Source organism: Cyprinus carpio, chromosome A18 (genome assembly GCF_018340385.1).
Source record: "Cyprinus carpio isolate SPL01 chromosome A18, ASM1834038v1, whole genome shotgun sequence".
In the NCBI taxonomy this organism is placed as follows: domain Eukaryota; kingdom Metazoa; phylum Chordata; class Actinopteri; order Cypriniformes; family Cyprinidae; genus Cyprinus; species Cyprinus carpio.
In genome coordinates, this window is record NC_056589.1 from 25,283,676 (window position 1) to 25,298,181 (window position 14,506).

General features: G+C 37.6%; 2 protein-coding genes across 3 annotated transcripts; one reads left to right on the forward strand and one right to left on the reverse strand.

The window, feature by feature from the left end:
* Positions 1-2: 2 nt before the first annotated feature.
* LOC109110093 (telomere repeats-binding bouquet formation protein 1-like) lies at positions 3-10,748 on the reverse strand. The gene is given in 21 exon segments (XM_042775616.1): positions 3-920; positions 1,645-1,812; positions 2,129-2,199; positions 3,330-3,371; positions 3,845-4,093; positions 4,239-4,334; positions 4,482-4,546; positions 4,905-5,209; positions 5,370-5,582; positions 6,015-6,127; positions 6,465-6,590; positions 7,031-7,162; positions 7,233-7,385; positions 7,465-7,593; positions 8,383-8,480; positions 9,123-9,183; positions 9,340-9,468; positions 9,559-9,687; positions 9,788-9,898; positions 10,259-10,328; positions 10,483-10,748. Coding segments are annotated over 20 exon segments (2,439 nt in total). The 5' UTR covers positions 10,266-10,328; positions 10,483-10,748; the 3' UTR covers positions 3-878.
* A 61-nt stretch (positions 10,749-10,809) lies between these two features.
* Positions 10,810-14,148, forward strand: LOC109110092 (pyruvate dehydrogenase [acetyl-transferring]-phosphatase 2, mitochondrial-like). 2 transcript variants are annotated; one of them, XM_019123132.2, is made up of 2 exons: positions 10,810-10,915; positions 11,394-14,148. In XM_019123132.2, the coding sequence occupies exon 2, from the start codon at positions 11,438-11,440 to the stop codon at positions 13,019-13,021; it is 1,584 nt and encodes a 527-aa protein (XP_018978677.1). In that variant the 5' UTR covers positions 10,810-10,915; positions 11,394-11,437; the 3' UTR covers positions 13,022-14,148. The 2 variants fall into 2 exon arrangements, with proteins under 2 accessions (XP_018978677.1, XP_042631551.1); XM_042775617.1 differs by lacking the exon at positions 10,810-10,915 and adding an exon at positions 10,922-11,068.
* Positions 14,149-14,506: the final 358 nt, after the last annotated feature.

The following is a 14,506-nucleotide window of genomic DNA, read 5'->3' on the forward strand; positions in this document are numbered from 1 at the left end:
TTCCTTGATCTGTATTTTGTATTTAATCAAATACGTTTGTGGTATGCATTCCTACAGTATCTTCTCAAACATATGAACAAACATCAATATGTGAAAATAGCTTGATTCAACATTACTGCAGTGCCTCTGGAGTTAGAAAGTACAGACAAAACTCAACACAGAAGTGTATGAACAATCCCAATACATGGGAGTTTCTGGGAAGATAACATGCACCATCTCTCTCAGTTTTCTCAGCGAAGCTTCTGGGGAAAGGGGTAACATTCTTTCCAGAGAAAAGGGGTCTCATGGGACAGGTTTTTTTTTTGAGGTTAACTTTCTGGATCTTTTCCCAAGAAACTTTGGCTTTATTATAAATAAACATTTTTCAACTGAGTTTTCTGTACTGAACATGTAGCAAAGTTTTTGATGAAATATTAAGCTGCTTCCATTTGCTGAAATCTCAAGGAAATGCCATGCCTCATTATCCTTGTATAACAGAGCTTTGTGTACTTCAGCCATAAGAGGAATGAATTTAAATGACATGGCTCTAGGGAATCTACTGTTGCATAACAAGTAAACTTCATACAAATACAAATACAGTATGGACTCCCATGCAAATGAAGTGGATCTGACAGAAAATAAATAAAAAGGCAACTGTGATACCCATATGACTTATTTTTCAAATAAATTGAGCATGGGGGAAAAAAAACTTTCAAACTAAATCTTATTTTTCCATTTCTCTTTAGTGCAAACAATGTTATTTTCTAACACATCACTTTGTTATAGAGGAAAATAAGGGCAAAATTATACAATCCAATAACAAAAATATACAACACAACTCTATTTAAATAAAACAACATAAATAGTGATGAATGAAAATGAGTTCAGCTGGTGATGTTTTATTCGTCTCCTGCACCAGACAGATCCTGTGCTTTGGCTTTCTGTCAGTAAAAGAGAGAAAACAGAATCAGGATTCTGAAAGGGCAGTAGTGGGGAAATGAAACAGGAAGCAGAATAGATACAGTGAAGGTAATGGCATGGCAATATAATTAACATCTGATGGCCTCTAGATCTCATTGAGCCATATCATGTTTGTCATGTTTCTATTTTGAACTGAGAAAGACAACCAGAAGAACAGACTGTGTTATGTAACAGTGTGACAGACACATACCAAAGAGGCTACAGTTTCTTTAGCATTTCTTCTTAGTGGGATCATTCTTTCACTGGGAGTCTAATATCAGTTTAATCAATCATTACTATTCACTAACATGGGTGCATCTCATAAAGAATGTAATATTTCACCCCAAACAAATATACTACTATTCAAAAGTAAAAAGAGGTCAGCAAACATTTTTTAATGTTTTTTGTAAGAAGTCTCTTACACTTAACAAGACTGCATTTATTTAAACATAAATATTATTTAAAAAAATTATATTATGACATATTATTATAATTTAAAATGACTGGTTTTCTATATGAATTCTATTATTACATTGTAAAATTTTGCACTGCCCCAATTTCTCACCACTGTAATGTAAATCCTGGTGGAAGCATAGAGTGATTTTGATGTTAAATATTAAGAGAACGTTCTTGGCAGCCTTTGTTAGATTTACACACAAATTAAAGTATTTAGAAAATAGATCTTCATCATTGGCCATGTCATGCCTGCATGTGTTGGTACTTCTTAGCCAGATCTACATTGGTGCGTCCGGGCTGGAAGGGATACGTCCAGAGGATGGAGTTCCAGGAGTGACCAAACCTCTTCACACCCATGTTGAGGTACAGCAACTCATCAGCAGAAAAGTTCCGCCTCTCTCTGTGTCTGCCTGAAGACTAAAGCAGAAAACCTTCGCAAATTCACACATTTAGATGGGCTAAAGATGATATTATACTGTACACATATGGGTGCACAAATATGAACGATTCATAATAAGTTAATATATAGTCAATGTGAATTGTTTCAGAGGAAGAGCAAGTTAATGAATTTTACATTTGCATTTTCTTTGATTATGCTCAGAATATTATGACAAAAAAGGATACTGCATGACTGTCTGCACTATAAAAAAGTGCTGAAATAATATAGGGTGTTCTAGGTTCAATGCAAGAGTGAAATCGTGGTATAATTCATCTAATACTAAGAGGACCATACATTTTTTGGGAGACAGTCTTCTGAGGTTTTCTTGAGGCGGCTGTGAACCATGTTCTTTTTTATGCCTGGGACTGAGAGAAAAATAAAAGAAAGAATAAGAGAGTCAGGGAGTGGAATTAAATAACCAAACCATACAAAATGAGTCTGTGCTGGTAACAGCAATACAGACTTGACTTGCACAGGCAGCATGGAGGTACAGTATATTGATCTTTAGAATGATTTAGTGGGCAGTCTGTGGAACTGCACTCACAGTACTGAACCCTGTACTAGTATCCTACAGAACGAATACACACTGTCTTTAGCAGGACATTCCTCTCAGCATGAAGGGCATTCTTATTATAGTCACACTGTTCCACCAACTCTTGAGGGGAACAAAACCCTTTGTGTGTGCATGTATGGATGCGAACACACACTAATCTTTATCATTTACTTGTTTCATCCAGGCATTAAGAGTATTAAAATATTACAATAATATTGTATTTTACAGTTAAAAATGAAATAATTAAAACCAAATAATATAATTAAATTTTTTTATTATTTTAGTCAACTGGTTATTCTAGTCAGCTGTAGTCACATGGCTTTCAAGAATTCTTGTTCCTTTTTAATCAATTGCAGCACTGAGTGGTAACATATTTTTGCAAAATGCTTATTTGTGCCATCTTATAACTACTAAATATAAAGTAAAAACGTATGGTTGGGTTCCTGATCACCCTTTCCAGGTTTGATTATGGATAATTGACTGGATGACATTACATGACCCTTTACTTGACAATTATAGTGAGAACGTTTCTAGAAAGTTCAGTGAGTAAGTCTCGAGGTTACAGGAAAGAAGCCACGTCGGAACAACTGAACAGCACTCAGAAACCACAATTCGGCAATAGAGGGAATGGAATGAGTGAGACTGAGGGGAAAAAGGAGGACAAAGGGAAAAAAACTGAGAGCAAAGATGGAAATACATTTCAGCAACATAGACAAAAGTCGAAAGCACAGATGAGTCTTGTATTACATAACAACTTATTCAATAATGTAACCTGGCTCTTTGCACGCATATGCACCGTTTATCAAATGTATAGGGCAGTTTCCAGATGTTTATAGTGGCACAGACATTATGAATGTTACCTCTCCCAAAACCTCTAAACTATTACACGTCTAAGAGCTACAGTTCTCTTTTGTCCTGTAAGGGAAAGAACACTATTCTTACTGTATATTTCACTCGGTCTTCTCAGGGGTGTGAGCCTAATACCTTAAGAAAGAAAAAAACTAAGAATTAGAGAATGAAAAGAAACACCACATGCACTAATGTTGCCATTATATCATGTGAAGATATCCAGTTGTTAAAGAAAAAAGAGGCTGCATCCCAATTTGGCTGCATTCCCATTTCTATGCAATGACAGGGACATAATACATCATAAAATTGCATCTTGATTCCACACACCATTTGTCTCATACAGTTTGAATTTTAATCATCTATCTGAATACAGTTTGTATGAAATAGAATATAAATGGCTCATCAGACTTTGTATGTAATTATAAATTCTCAACTTACATCGTTGCTTTGGATGAAAGCATCTGCTAAATGAATAAATGTAAATCATGAGGGTGTTTGGTTCTCCAGGACTTGTTTTATCAAAGCTACTTTCGAAACATTTGAGGTCGGAGCAATTCTTCAACAATCCCTAAGACACTGTGAATGACGATGTGGACACCGTCTCTTACATCTGTCTGATGGTTGCTGACTCAGCCTGTGTTTTTCCCTCTTGCTCATCTCTGTTTCCTCACTAGTGCTCTTTCTGTTTTTGTCATGTGTGTCGATTAGAGTGTGTCTAGTCCTCTTTAACTGCTGGTTTCTCCTAAATCGATCCTCAGCCTCTCGCAGCACCAGGTGAAAGTCACACTGAAACCTGCAGCTACCCAATACAGCACCAAATGAACAACTGTCCATCTCATTTAAATTTTTCACACAACCTGAGAAATGGAAAACAAGACAGCGTGGAGAAAAGGAACATGCAAGACAAAAATAACAATGAGGGCACTGAAAAACAGAAAGTGGCAGTAAGTATTGCTTGTATTATCTAATGTGTTGTTTGTTTGCGTGCATTTATACACACACCTGCACAGCGTAGACTGCTGGGTTTAGAGGCAGAAGGCGTTTTCAGAAACCTGTTAATTTCTCTGTCTAACAGCTCAGAGCACAGAGACATCTCATCTGAAATCAGCAGCACAAATTCATGATCTAAAACTTCAAATGAACAGCAAAGAATTTCATTCCTAATATAAATCTGTAGGTGAAGAGAAATCAAAGGTTTTGCTGTGACTTAGCACAAAGCGAGCATGATGTTTTAGTAAGATTTACCATCAGAGCGAGTGTGTGGGCACTGGTTTCTCTTCATGGGATCAGGATGTCTGAAAATATCTGGGCTGAAACCCAAGAAAAACAAAACAGAGAGAGAAATGTCACTCCCTTGAGATGGAAAAATGTACTGTCTTGAAAAGACATTGACATGAAATGAATTATGTGTATCTGGATTTAATGTGAACATCCTAATACTGAATAAAACAACTAGGAATTAGAAAAGCAAGAATAAATCATACTAACTCATACAATCATATTTTTCAACAAAAAATCTATTTGTTTAATTTTTCTGGCCACATGTGTATGATATTTTTCTGAAACTACATTAATTTGAACTCTTTATTCATCAAATAACATGTATTTAAACAGTGTCTTTATCTAGCAAAACTGTAAAAGCAAAACACATTAATTTATGATGTGTACCCCTGTGTATCTCTGCCGCCCCCTGTTGGTGTGCTGCAGTGCTGTAAAGGTTTTTTGCCATCATCATCTGAGTCTAGATACATCAATTTTAATCTCTTTGGCCCTCTTTCAGACTGTAATTTCCTCTCCATGTCTCTCTTTTTCACTCCTCCCTGTGTGCTTGTCTCCTGGTTGCCACTCCTCTCAATATTCCTCTCATTCTCTCTCATTTGTTCATGCTCTCTCTTGTTGCCCTTTTCCCAGCTAGGGCCTTCGAAGTGAGTGACTTGGGCAGGACTCAAACACTCTTCAGTGCTGACACACTGCTACTTACAAACACAATACAAACAATGTTATGTTTACACTAGTTATCTCAATTAACACAAACATACTGTACAGTATGTTGTGAAAACGAATGTGAAGTGATGCAGAATGCTCAACATTTACACATTACTTTCTGTTAATGTGTTTACATGTCATTCTCACCAAGTTCTCTTTGCTGTATGGTATTTCATTTGTGATTGGTCATTCTAGAGTTTCTGCAGGGGTTGTGTGTAACTCCCCACATACTCGATGGTAACCTTTCAGCTTTCGCATCACAGAACCCTCCCACCATGCCTCATTACATTCCACAGATGAGGCCACTAGATTGCTGCGCTGCTGGATTTTGGTGTCTCTTTCCCACAGTTTCACACCAATCTGAAAATCAAAATACAAAATTAGGCTAATAAACATATGGTTGGTTTGTGTGTGCATTCACATATAAAATTTAAGCATGCTTGAGTTAAAAAATTAAAAAAGCCTACAGTACTGACTTGAATTTAATGGCTCTTTGGACACATTTCATATCACATTGTGTCTATGGTGTCATAACATGCTATCAGATCTGGTTACATTTTGTTTGAAAGATTTCAGCACTTATGGACTAAATAACACAAGAACACTCTTGGAAGTGTTAAAGAATAAAGTATATTAAAAGGGTAGTTCAATCTAATGTTGAAGGCGAATAAAGGATGACAGAATTTTCAATTTGGAGTGACCTATCCCTTTAACAGATAACTGCACATGGAAGACCTGGGTGAAACATACAGCAACTGAAATATCATAATACACATTCACAAACAGAAAAACCTTTTTCTCTAGGAGCTGAATTCTCTGGAGGATTTCTCCGGTGGATTGCCAGTGACTCTCCATGTCACTCTCCTCCAGATTCATAGTTGACATGCCTGCACCTAATGATTCAGCTGGGTGGAGAGGAAAAAACATCAAAATCTCATGTGCCATAGTCTCAGTTTAATGGAAACAGGACATGAAAAGAAGGGCATGGTTACTAAGTGCTGTGATGTGGTGCACCTGAAATTAATAGCATATCATCACCTCTGGCGACAGAGTCTATTTTTTCTAGACTAGTACAGTCCTGAAAAGTCTTTTATTTTTCATGTTTTTTCTTGAAGACAATTATTTGCATTTTCATTTATAGAAAATCTTTGTTTCCTGCCAAAGACTCTATTGCAATAACATCAGCATGCTACTACCCCTATATAGTGTGAACATGTACAAATATTAAAACATGTAACTCACTGATTCTCTTGCAGGTGTGCAGTACGAACATGGCTGCCTTTCTAACCTCTTCATCACTAGTCTCAGTGAGCAGCAAAATCATAATAGGCAAACCTCCTGCCGACAACAACTGAGACTGATGCTCTACTACACAGGCAGAGAACAGACACACTAATTACAATATTATACAAGCCATGCATTTCCCAAAGGAAACACCAGTGTTTGAGAGGCAGCAAACGGTGTGAGGTTATTTATAATTGCAGTGTAAAAGCAGCCTTATGTGGTTAAACAGATGCAAGAAACTATACTTATATGAGAAATACAAGTACAAACATGCTCATTTTAATTTACTTCCATTTATTATTATTTCACATCTCTTTAAAAAATCATATATAAACTATCTACAATACAAAATTTGAATGGAGTCTGTAGCTGTATTGGTTTAAATTGCAGAAATTCACCGAGAATGATACAAAGAAGTATCAGGAATTTGAATCTAGAGCTTACTTTATCATTTGTAGTGCTACATGTATGTGGTAGAAAAATGCTAATGTCATTTTACTACCATCTGTTACCTACAAACTCACAACAGGCATCTGTGAGGTGTCCAATCGTCAACACCACAGCGAGCTGGTCTTGTGGGTCAAGGTTTGGGCTGGACAACAGACACAGTAGCCCTGGAATGACCATCGACTTTGATAAAGAAGACACCAACTGCTCTGAAACAGAATGACAAAAGAAATGGAGAATCCAACATAACCCAGTATAGTTCTCTTGTGTGTGTCTTACCGTTGTTGGAGATGCAGGCAGACAGTGTTTTAGTGATTGCTGTGGCCACCTTACAAGCAGGAGCACTGTGTGCCGACTGAGACAAAACTCTGGTAAGAGTGTCTGAGAGTGAATCTAGGCCTCCCACTGACACAAAATACTGCTGAGCACAAGCTGAAAAACACATATCACATGATATGAGAAAATGAGTACATACATTATGTTATTTTGTGCTGATGCTGTTTGTGCTTACGATTGTTTGCAACAGTCATGCCAATAAATGAGCATATAGGCTGTGCCAGCTCTGGCCTGGGCAATGCCACTTCCTGCAGCCAGGTCTTCACCAGGGGAAAGACATGCATACATGCGTTCTGATTCTCCTCTGTCATAAACAAACACATTGGAAGATTAAGTGTTTATTTGCATGTCTGTAAATACAAAACTTGTCTCTCAATCTCATTCTAAACAAACGTTTAGGGTTTAAAGGGATAGTTCACCCAAAAATTCTTTCATTAATTACTTACCCTCATGTTGTTCCAAACCCTTAAGACCTTTGTTCATCTTCAGAACACAAATTAAATTAATAAATTAAATTAATTTGAAGATATCCAAGAGCTTTCTGACCCTCCATAGACAGCAAGGGAACTACCACGTTCAAGGCCCAGAAATGTAGTAAAGACATCATTAAAATAGTCCACGTGACATCAGTGGTTCAACCTTAATTTTATGAAGCCACAAGAATACTTATTGTGCGCAAAGAAAACAAAAATAATGACTTTATTCAATAATTCCTTCTCTTCCGGTCAGTCTCCGTCGCCATTCACAAGAGTAACACGTCACATGTATGTGCATTCCTCTGCTCGTAAGCAAGGCTCAGCACATGTGTGTTTACATCAGAATGCCGGCTCCTGCATCAGCAGCATCACACGCATGCGTTGTGGTACTCTCGTGAATAGTGGCACCTTGAACGTGGTAGTTCCTTTGCTGTCTATGGAGGGACAGAGAGGTCTCGGATTTCACCAAAAATATCTTAATTTGCGTTCCGAAAATGAACGAAGGTCTTTGGAATGACATGAGGGTGAGTAATTAATGACAGAATTTTCAGTTTTGGGTGAACTATCCCTTTAATTATGGTAAAGGGGTAGAGAAAGGATGGAGAACATAACCATACCATTTTGAGGATTGTTGACAGAGCCACAGAGAGCACTAGACACAGTGGCCCACAACTGTAGCTGCTCGTAAGATGCGTCAGGATCTGGAAAATTATGCCTGAAAAGTAGTGTAAGAAAGAAAATAAACTGAAATCTGGTTCTGTTGAGCAGCACAGAGTGTTTAAGTTAATTTCCAGATGTTTATCTAGATTTTTGTGATTCACGTCAACAAAACACCAGACAGTGTCTGAAATGTTACCCCTCCGCACCAAGTAGGGTACTAGCATGTACTAATGGACTAGCATTTTTTTAAGCAAAAAACATTTTTTTGTTTGTTTTGCAGTGTGTCGTTCCAAACCTGTATGACTTTCTATCTTCTGCGGAACACGAGCAAATTATATGGATAAAAACAGTTTAAACATTCTTAAGGAATATCACACAGAAGAAAAAAAAGTCATACAGAATAAATAAAGACAGAATTTACAGTTTTTGGCTTACCAATCCCTTTAAGCAAAAAGCCATTGGACACTGAAGATGATTTTAGAAAATACATTTTCAGCTCACAAAAACGCCATAAAACAGATTTGAAAGAAGAGTTTTGAAAATGTCTGTATACTGTTTTAACATTATGTAAATGTCTTCAATATATACCTATAAGGAGTAATGTGACATCACAAATTTAAATCTGAAGGTATTAAAGTATAAAAATACAGGCAGATATTTATGCATACCTGAAACAAACTGAACTTAATGTGTGTACCTGAACAAACTGAGCAAGGTTTCGATACACCTGGAGGTCTTAGCAAGAGTCTGTCCACTTCCTGGAAAACAAAACAAATACACACACACACACACACACACACACACACAACACAAACCATTTGTGAATTGCCAATCTGTTCTCTCCCCACTCTACAAAACCACAGTATCAGCATAGGAATGGTCTCATTGGACGTAAGTTTTATGGTGAACCGTACTGTTGTTGGCAACCAATACAGACAGCATGTACACTGCTACTCTTTTTTCCGTCAGAGGCATTTTCTGTTCCAGATGCTGCGCTAAGTCACAAAACGTCTCCTCTCTGCACAGTGACTGCTTACAGCTCTCTGCAAGGAGAATAAGTTTACAGTCAAATTTTATATTTCAATTTGTAATATTAATTTTTTATGTATGTATAATGATAACTGCATACACACCATGTAATTCAGCCAAGGATGCAAGCATAAATAGAGCAGTCTCTTTAACCTGAGAGAAAGTGCTGGACTTTGACAGGTTATAGATGAAGGAAATTCCTCCAATCTCTCTAAAGAACTCCACATACTGACCTATACACAAAGAAAAATCATTAATGAAGACAATCAAAAGGGTCATTAAAAGTAAATACTTTTAGGTTTGTATGAGGCAGTTCCGAGCTGTAATTCAGACCGTTTTGTTTGCAGATTGAGATGATAGTGAGAAGAGCTTGTTTCTGTGATCCAGGCCATTTCATCTGGTATTTCAGACATTCCAGTAACAGACGCAAATCTGTCTTGGTAGCTAAAAACATGATGACTGTTAAGTCCTTTAGCTTATTAAGCAAAATATGTACTTAGATCTGTACAACAGATGGGTTTTGTGCAATAAAACACACTATAACATTAATACATTTTATGTTTCCACTTAAGACAATTTACATATTAACAGAACACAAAGTAAAGTATTTTACTAGAACTATGTCATGATGACTCGTGATAGTCATTTCATAATTGTTCACAGTTTAGTTTTGCACATCTCAGAGTATCAAGATATTTTAAAGCTGCATACGAATAATGTTATGTAATAATATTTGTTAATGTTATTAATTAAAGTTTTCATATTGTTAACAAAAATAAACTTTATATATTTTATGATGCTGACCTTCCATTTTTCATTTTTTATACTCATTAAACCATCCTTTTCACCAACACGCTCAAAATATCACTATTTCCTGCAAAAAAAAAAAAAAAAAAAAAAAAAAAAAAAAAAAAAAAAAAAAAACGATAAATGCTGTTAGAATTTGGTAACGTTAACGTTACATAAACTGTCAGTAAATAATAACGATAAGCAAATATTTCTTAAACTTCCCTGAACGCCACAATTACCTTCCGACAGAAGGGTTTGGTTGGCTTACAACTTATATACGACCAAATCCTAAATGTTTTACAAAAGAAACTTTAAATATTGTTGATGAGTCCAGAATTATTAATATGAAAGACCAACGACATTTCAACGGAAAACCTTCACAAGCCCGCGCTCAGTAACGTGCCGCTTTTTTGAATCACGTGATGTGAGCACTTAGTTAATGAAATGAATTATTCATATTATTTATTTTTTATGTGTGTGTATAATATTATATAACATAAATGAATTAATTACTAATTAATTGTGATTTTTATTCTTTACTGTAAAAAAGGCGGGGCTGTGAATTTCGAGTACGCACAAGACTGTAGGGGGCGCGGCGAGCTGAACGTTCGCAACCACTCAGCGCCGACGGACCTGAGAAGCAGAAGAAGATCGTACAGCGAGCAGTATCAGGTATGTCTCTGTTTGACTCATATTAAAGCTGTCCTTTGTAGGGAACTGCTGCACAGACATTTCTAGATTTTGTGTTCAATTACACAAATTTGCAGAAAACCATCACTAAATTGTATAATTAGCCATTACATTTGCCAGTTATCACAAAAGCCGGTATGTTAGCTTGTAAAGCTAGCACCTTTTAGACTAAAATCGAGAAGTAAATAGTGTTTATACGTATATAGATTTTATTTGACCCTGACACATATGAGAAAGCCTTGATGTTGGATTTTTTACATTGCAAACATGGCTAGATTTATACTTCGAAGACTTTGTATGATCTATGAGTTCATAACACGGTGTAATATTAACGCTTCTTAATCTTTATTGGTTATATCACTGGCTTGAGCCTGCAAAACACAACTATTTCGGCAGATTTTTTTTGATTAGTTTAAGACTGCCTGTTACTAAATCTTGTGATTTCACGTTGTTTTCCCAGATGCTGGAGTTGTAGACTGATTTGATCACTGCGTCCAGGCAGTAATGTCTGGCTATTTGCGTTCAAGGCTCCTCCTTTACACTGGTGGAAGACATCTGACCAGTTTCTTTGCACCCAGCCCGCATGTTTTATCTGTTAAACCGTGCAGAACCTGCCCGCTCCCTTCTCAAGCCCGAAGCTTCTCCTCCCGTCGTGGTCGATCAGATGGAAGCTCAGGACAGGAAGGAGAAAACACACTGCATGCCCCAAGACATGAAATAGACTTCCAGCTGAGCCGGCTGCAGATCAACACAGTTCTGCGTGCTAATGAGCAGTCCGTTCGTATTCCAGAGTTTGATGGCCGTAGTGGTCTCAGTCCAGTGTTGAGGTTTGAAAGCAACCAGCTTTCAGCCAATACTCCACTAGAGGACCGACGCAGCAGTGCCAGCTGCCTCCGAACTCGTGGCATGCTTTTTGGCGTGTTTGATGGACACGGCGGACATGCATGCGCTCAAGCGGTCAGCGAGCGTCTGCCTTATTACATCGCTGTATCGATGATGTCAGAGTCCGTCCTGGAGGATCTAGAGGCTGCCATGGAGACCTTACGACCCGTGCCGCCTATTCTGCAGTGGTACAAGCACCGTAATGACTACAACTACAGGGAATCAACAGCCCTCTATGTCGATCACTTGCGTGTTTACTGGCAGGAGCTTCTGGCGAGTGAAGAACACGGAGACGGCATGCGTCCCGCAGATGCTCTTGTCTATGCGTTCCAGCGACTGGACACGGATCTTTCTCTTGAGGCACAGGTGCCGCTCGCAAATGACCTGATGCGGAACACGGCCATCCAGGCCGCCTTCACTGGCTGTACGGCTTGTGTGGCTCACGTTGGAACAGAAGGTGTGCATGTTGCAAATGCAGGAGACTGTCGGGCAGTTTTGGGCGTCCAGGAGCATGATGGGAGCTGGAGTGCTTTGCCACTCACACAAGACCACAACGCTGCCAATGTAGCTGAGGTGGAGCGAGTAAGGCAGCAGCATCCGGCTAGTGAACGGCATTCTTTAATCGTAGACGACAGGCTGCTCGGGGTCCTGATGCCGTTGCGTGCGTTTGGAGACGTTCGCTTCAAATGGAGTCGTGAGCTCCAGCAGAGTGTTCTAGAGAATGGAGACTCTGATTCAGAAGCACTGAATCTTTATCAATATGCTCCACCTAATTATCTCACTCCACCTTATTTAGAGGCGACACCAGAAGTCACCTACCACCGGCTTCGACCGCAGGACCGGTTTTTGATTTTGGCCTCTGATGGTCTCTGGGACGAGATGACCAGTGATGAGGCGGTCAGGCTTGTGGCGGAACATCTGACTGGTATTCATTTGCAAGCTCCAGTTTCGGCCAGCCAGCTCAACTTGGGACAAATGCACCAGCTGCTGCTACAGCGACGGGCCAGAGCAACACCCGCTTTGGATTTGAACGGAGCCACACATTTGATTCGCCATGCATTGGGCACAAATGAGTATGCAGAGATGGACCAGGAGAGACTGGCAGCCATGCTGGCTTTGCCTAGCGATTTAGCACGCATGTACCGAGATGACATCACTGTCACCGTGATTTATTTTAACCCTAATTTCAGCAAAACTGCTAACTAATAAAGAACAACATTTTAAAGTTTCATATCTTAAATTAGATTTGAAGAGTTGTTTTCAGCTGTGATTTTTTTTAAATGCATTGTGTGTTTTTCTTGTTCCTTACTGTCTTTTAAATTGTTGCGTATATGTAAAAATGTCTACAGGTGACATTAAATTGAGTTTGCAACAGATGCTTGCATTTTGTTTTGAAGAATGTGAATACAGACAATGGGTAGAATTCAGTGACTCACTTTAAATGACACTTTACGGGTTACAGATGTGAAGGTAAAGTCTTAATCTGTTTATGTAGTTCTGTCAACAGATACAACTAATTAAGCATCTCTATAATTAAGGCCAGTTATTTTTCAGGCTCTTGCAAATGTTTTAATTATCTGCTTTTCCTTATACCTCACACCTTTTATGTTTTATTGTGCTTTTGCTGTTTTGTTGAAATAGTTAATGTCTATGTGTCTTTGATCATAGTTATACTGGGTTTGTCTAGGAGCTGTTCAAAGAAGTAGTCATTTAATGTGTATTTTTTACAACACTAGGATTAGAATGATACAGATTATTCTAATTTATTCTATAGATGTTCCATAGGACATTAATTTTGCTTGCATATTTAACACACTTGGTTCTTTCTGCTGTACATTGTTTTTTTTTTCTCTGCTTGTGCTTTGAAAGCATTTTCACTTTGCACCTTGTAGTGACTGCAGGTTGTGTCAAAGTACCACAATGAGTCACAACTAAATTCTTGTCAATGGTTAAACTGATAATATTTGCAGTGCACAGTATGAAGGTCATAGGGGCCAATTTTATGGAAGGTTGTATTACACGTTACATTTTACATTAACGTTACATCAGCTTGTAAGAACATTTCAAAATAATTTTGCTTTAGCAAAATTGTTATGTGGATATATGAAGTAAACCTGGTGCACAATGTTTCCTAATAGTAAACAATGTTTTGCTTTTTACATTTCTGTGTCTATAATGTTACTATTTGTTCTGGTCTAATGTGAGTGAGTGACTTCCTCTTTTGAAAATTTGTTAACAAGATAATATATTTTCACTGCAGAATTTTGTCTTTGTATTTTTATGATGTCTATTATAATCTGCCTCTTTCGTTATTAAAATACATTTAATCCAAATTATCTTGTTGATATTTCAGAATGGCACAAAGAAAGAAGCAACACAGACACTTCAAGTCACATTTTAGTCACTGAACATGGAAGTGTAATGTTATGCCTCCTTATGAAAAATCAAGGTTGTTAAATAAAAATATGCAAAAACACCTCAAAATGATTCTTGTAAGTAAAATATAAATTTCTGATCTAAATTCAGTGATCACATTTGTAGTCAGATGTGTAGAAAACGATTTGTTCTTTGCTTTCTTATGGGAATGAAGATTTTGCTTAAGTTGATTGCTTAAACGTATGTTATACAACATCTAATGAAATAACAGGTATTTAACTAATACTTATGTACACTGCTGTTCTAAAGTTTGGG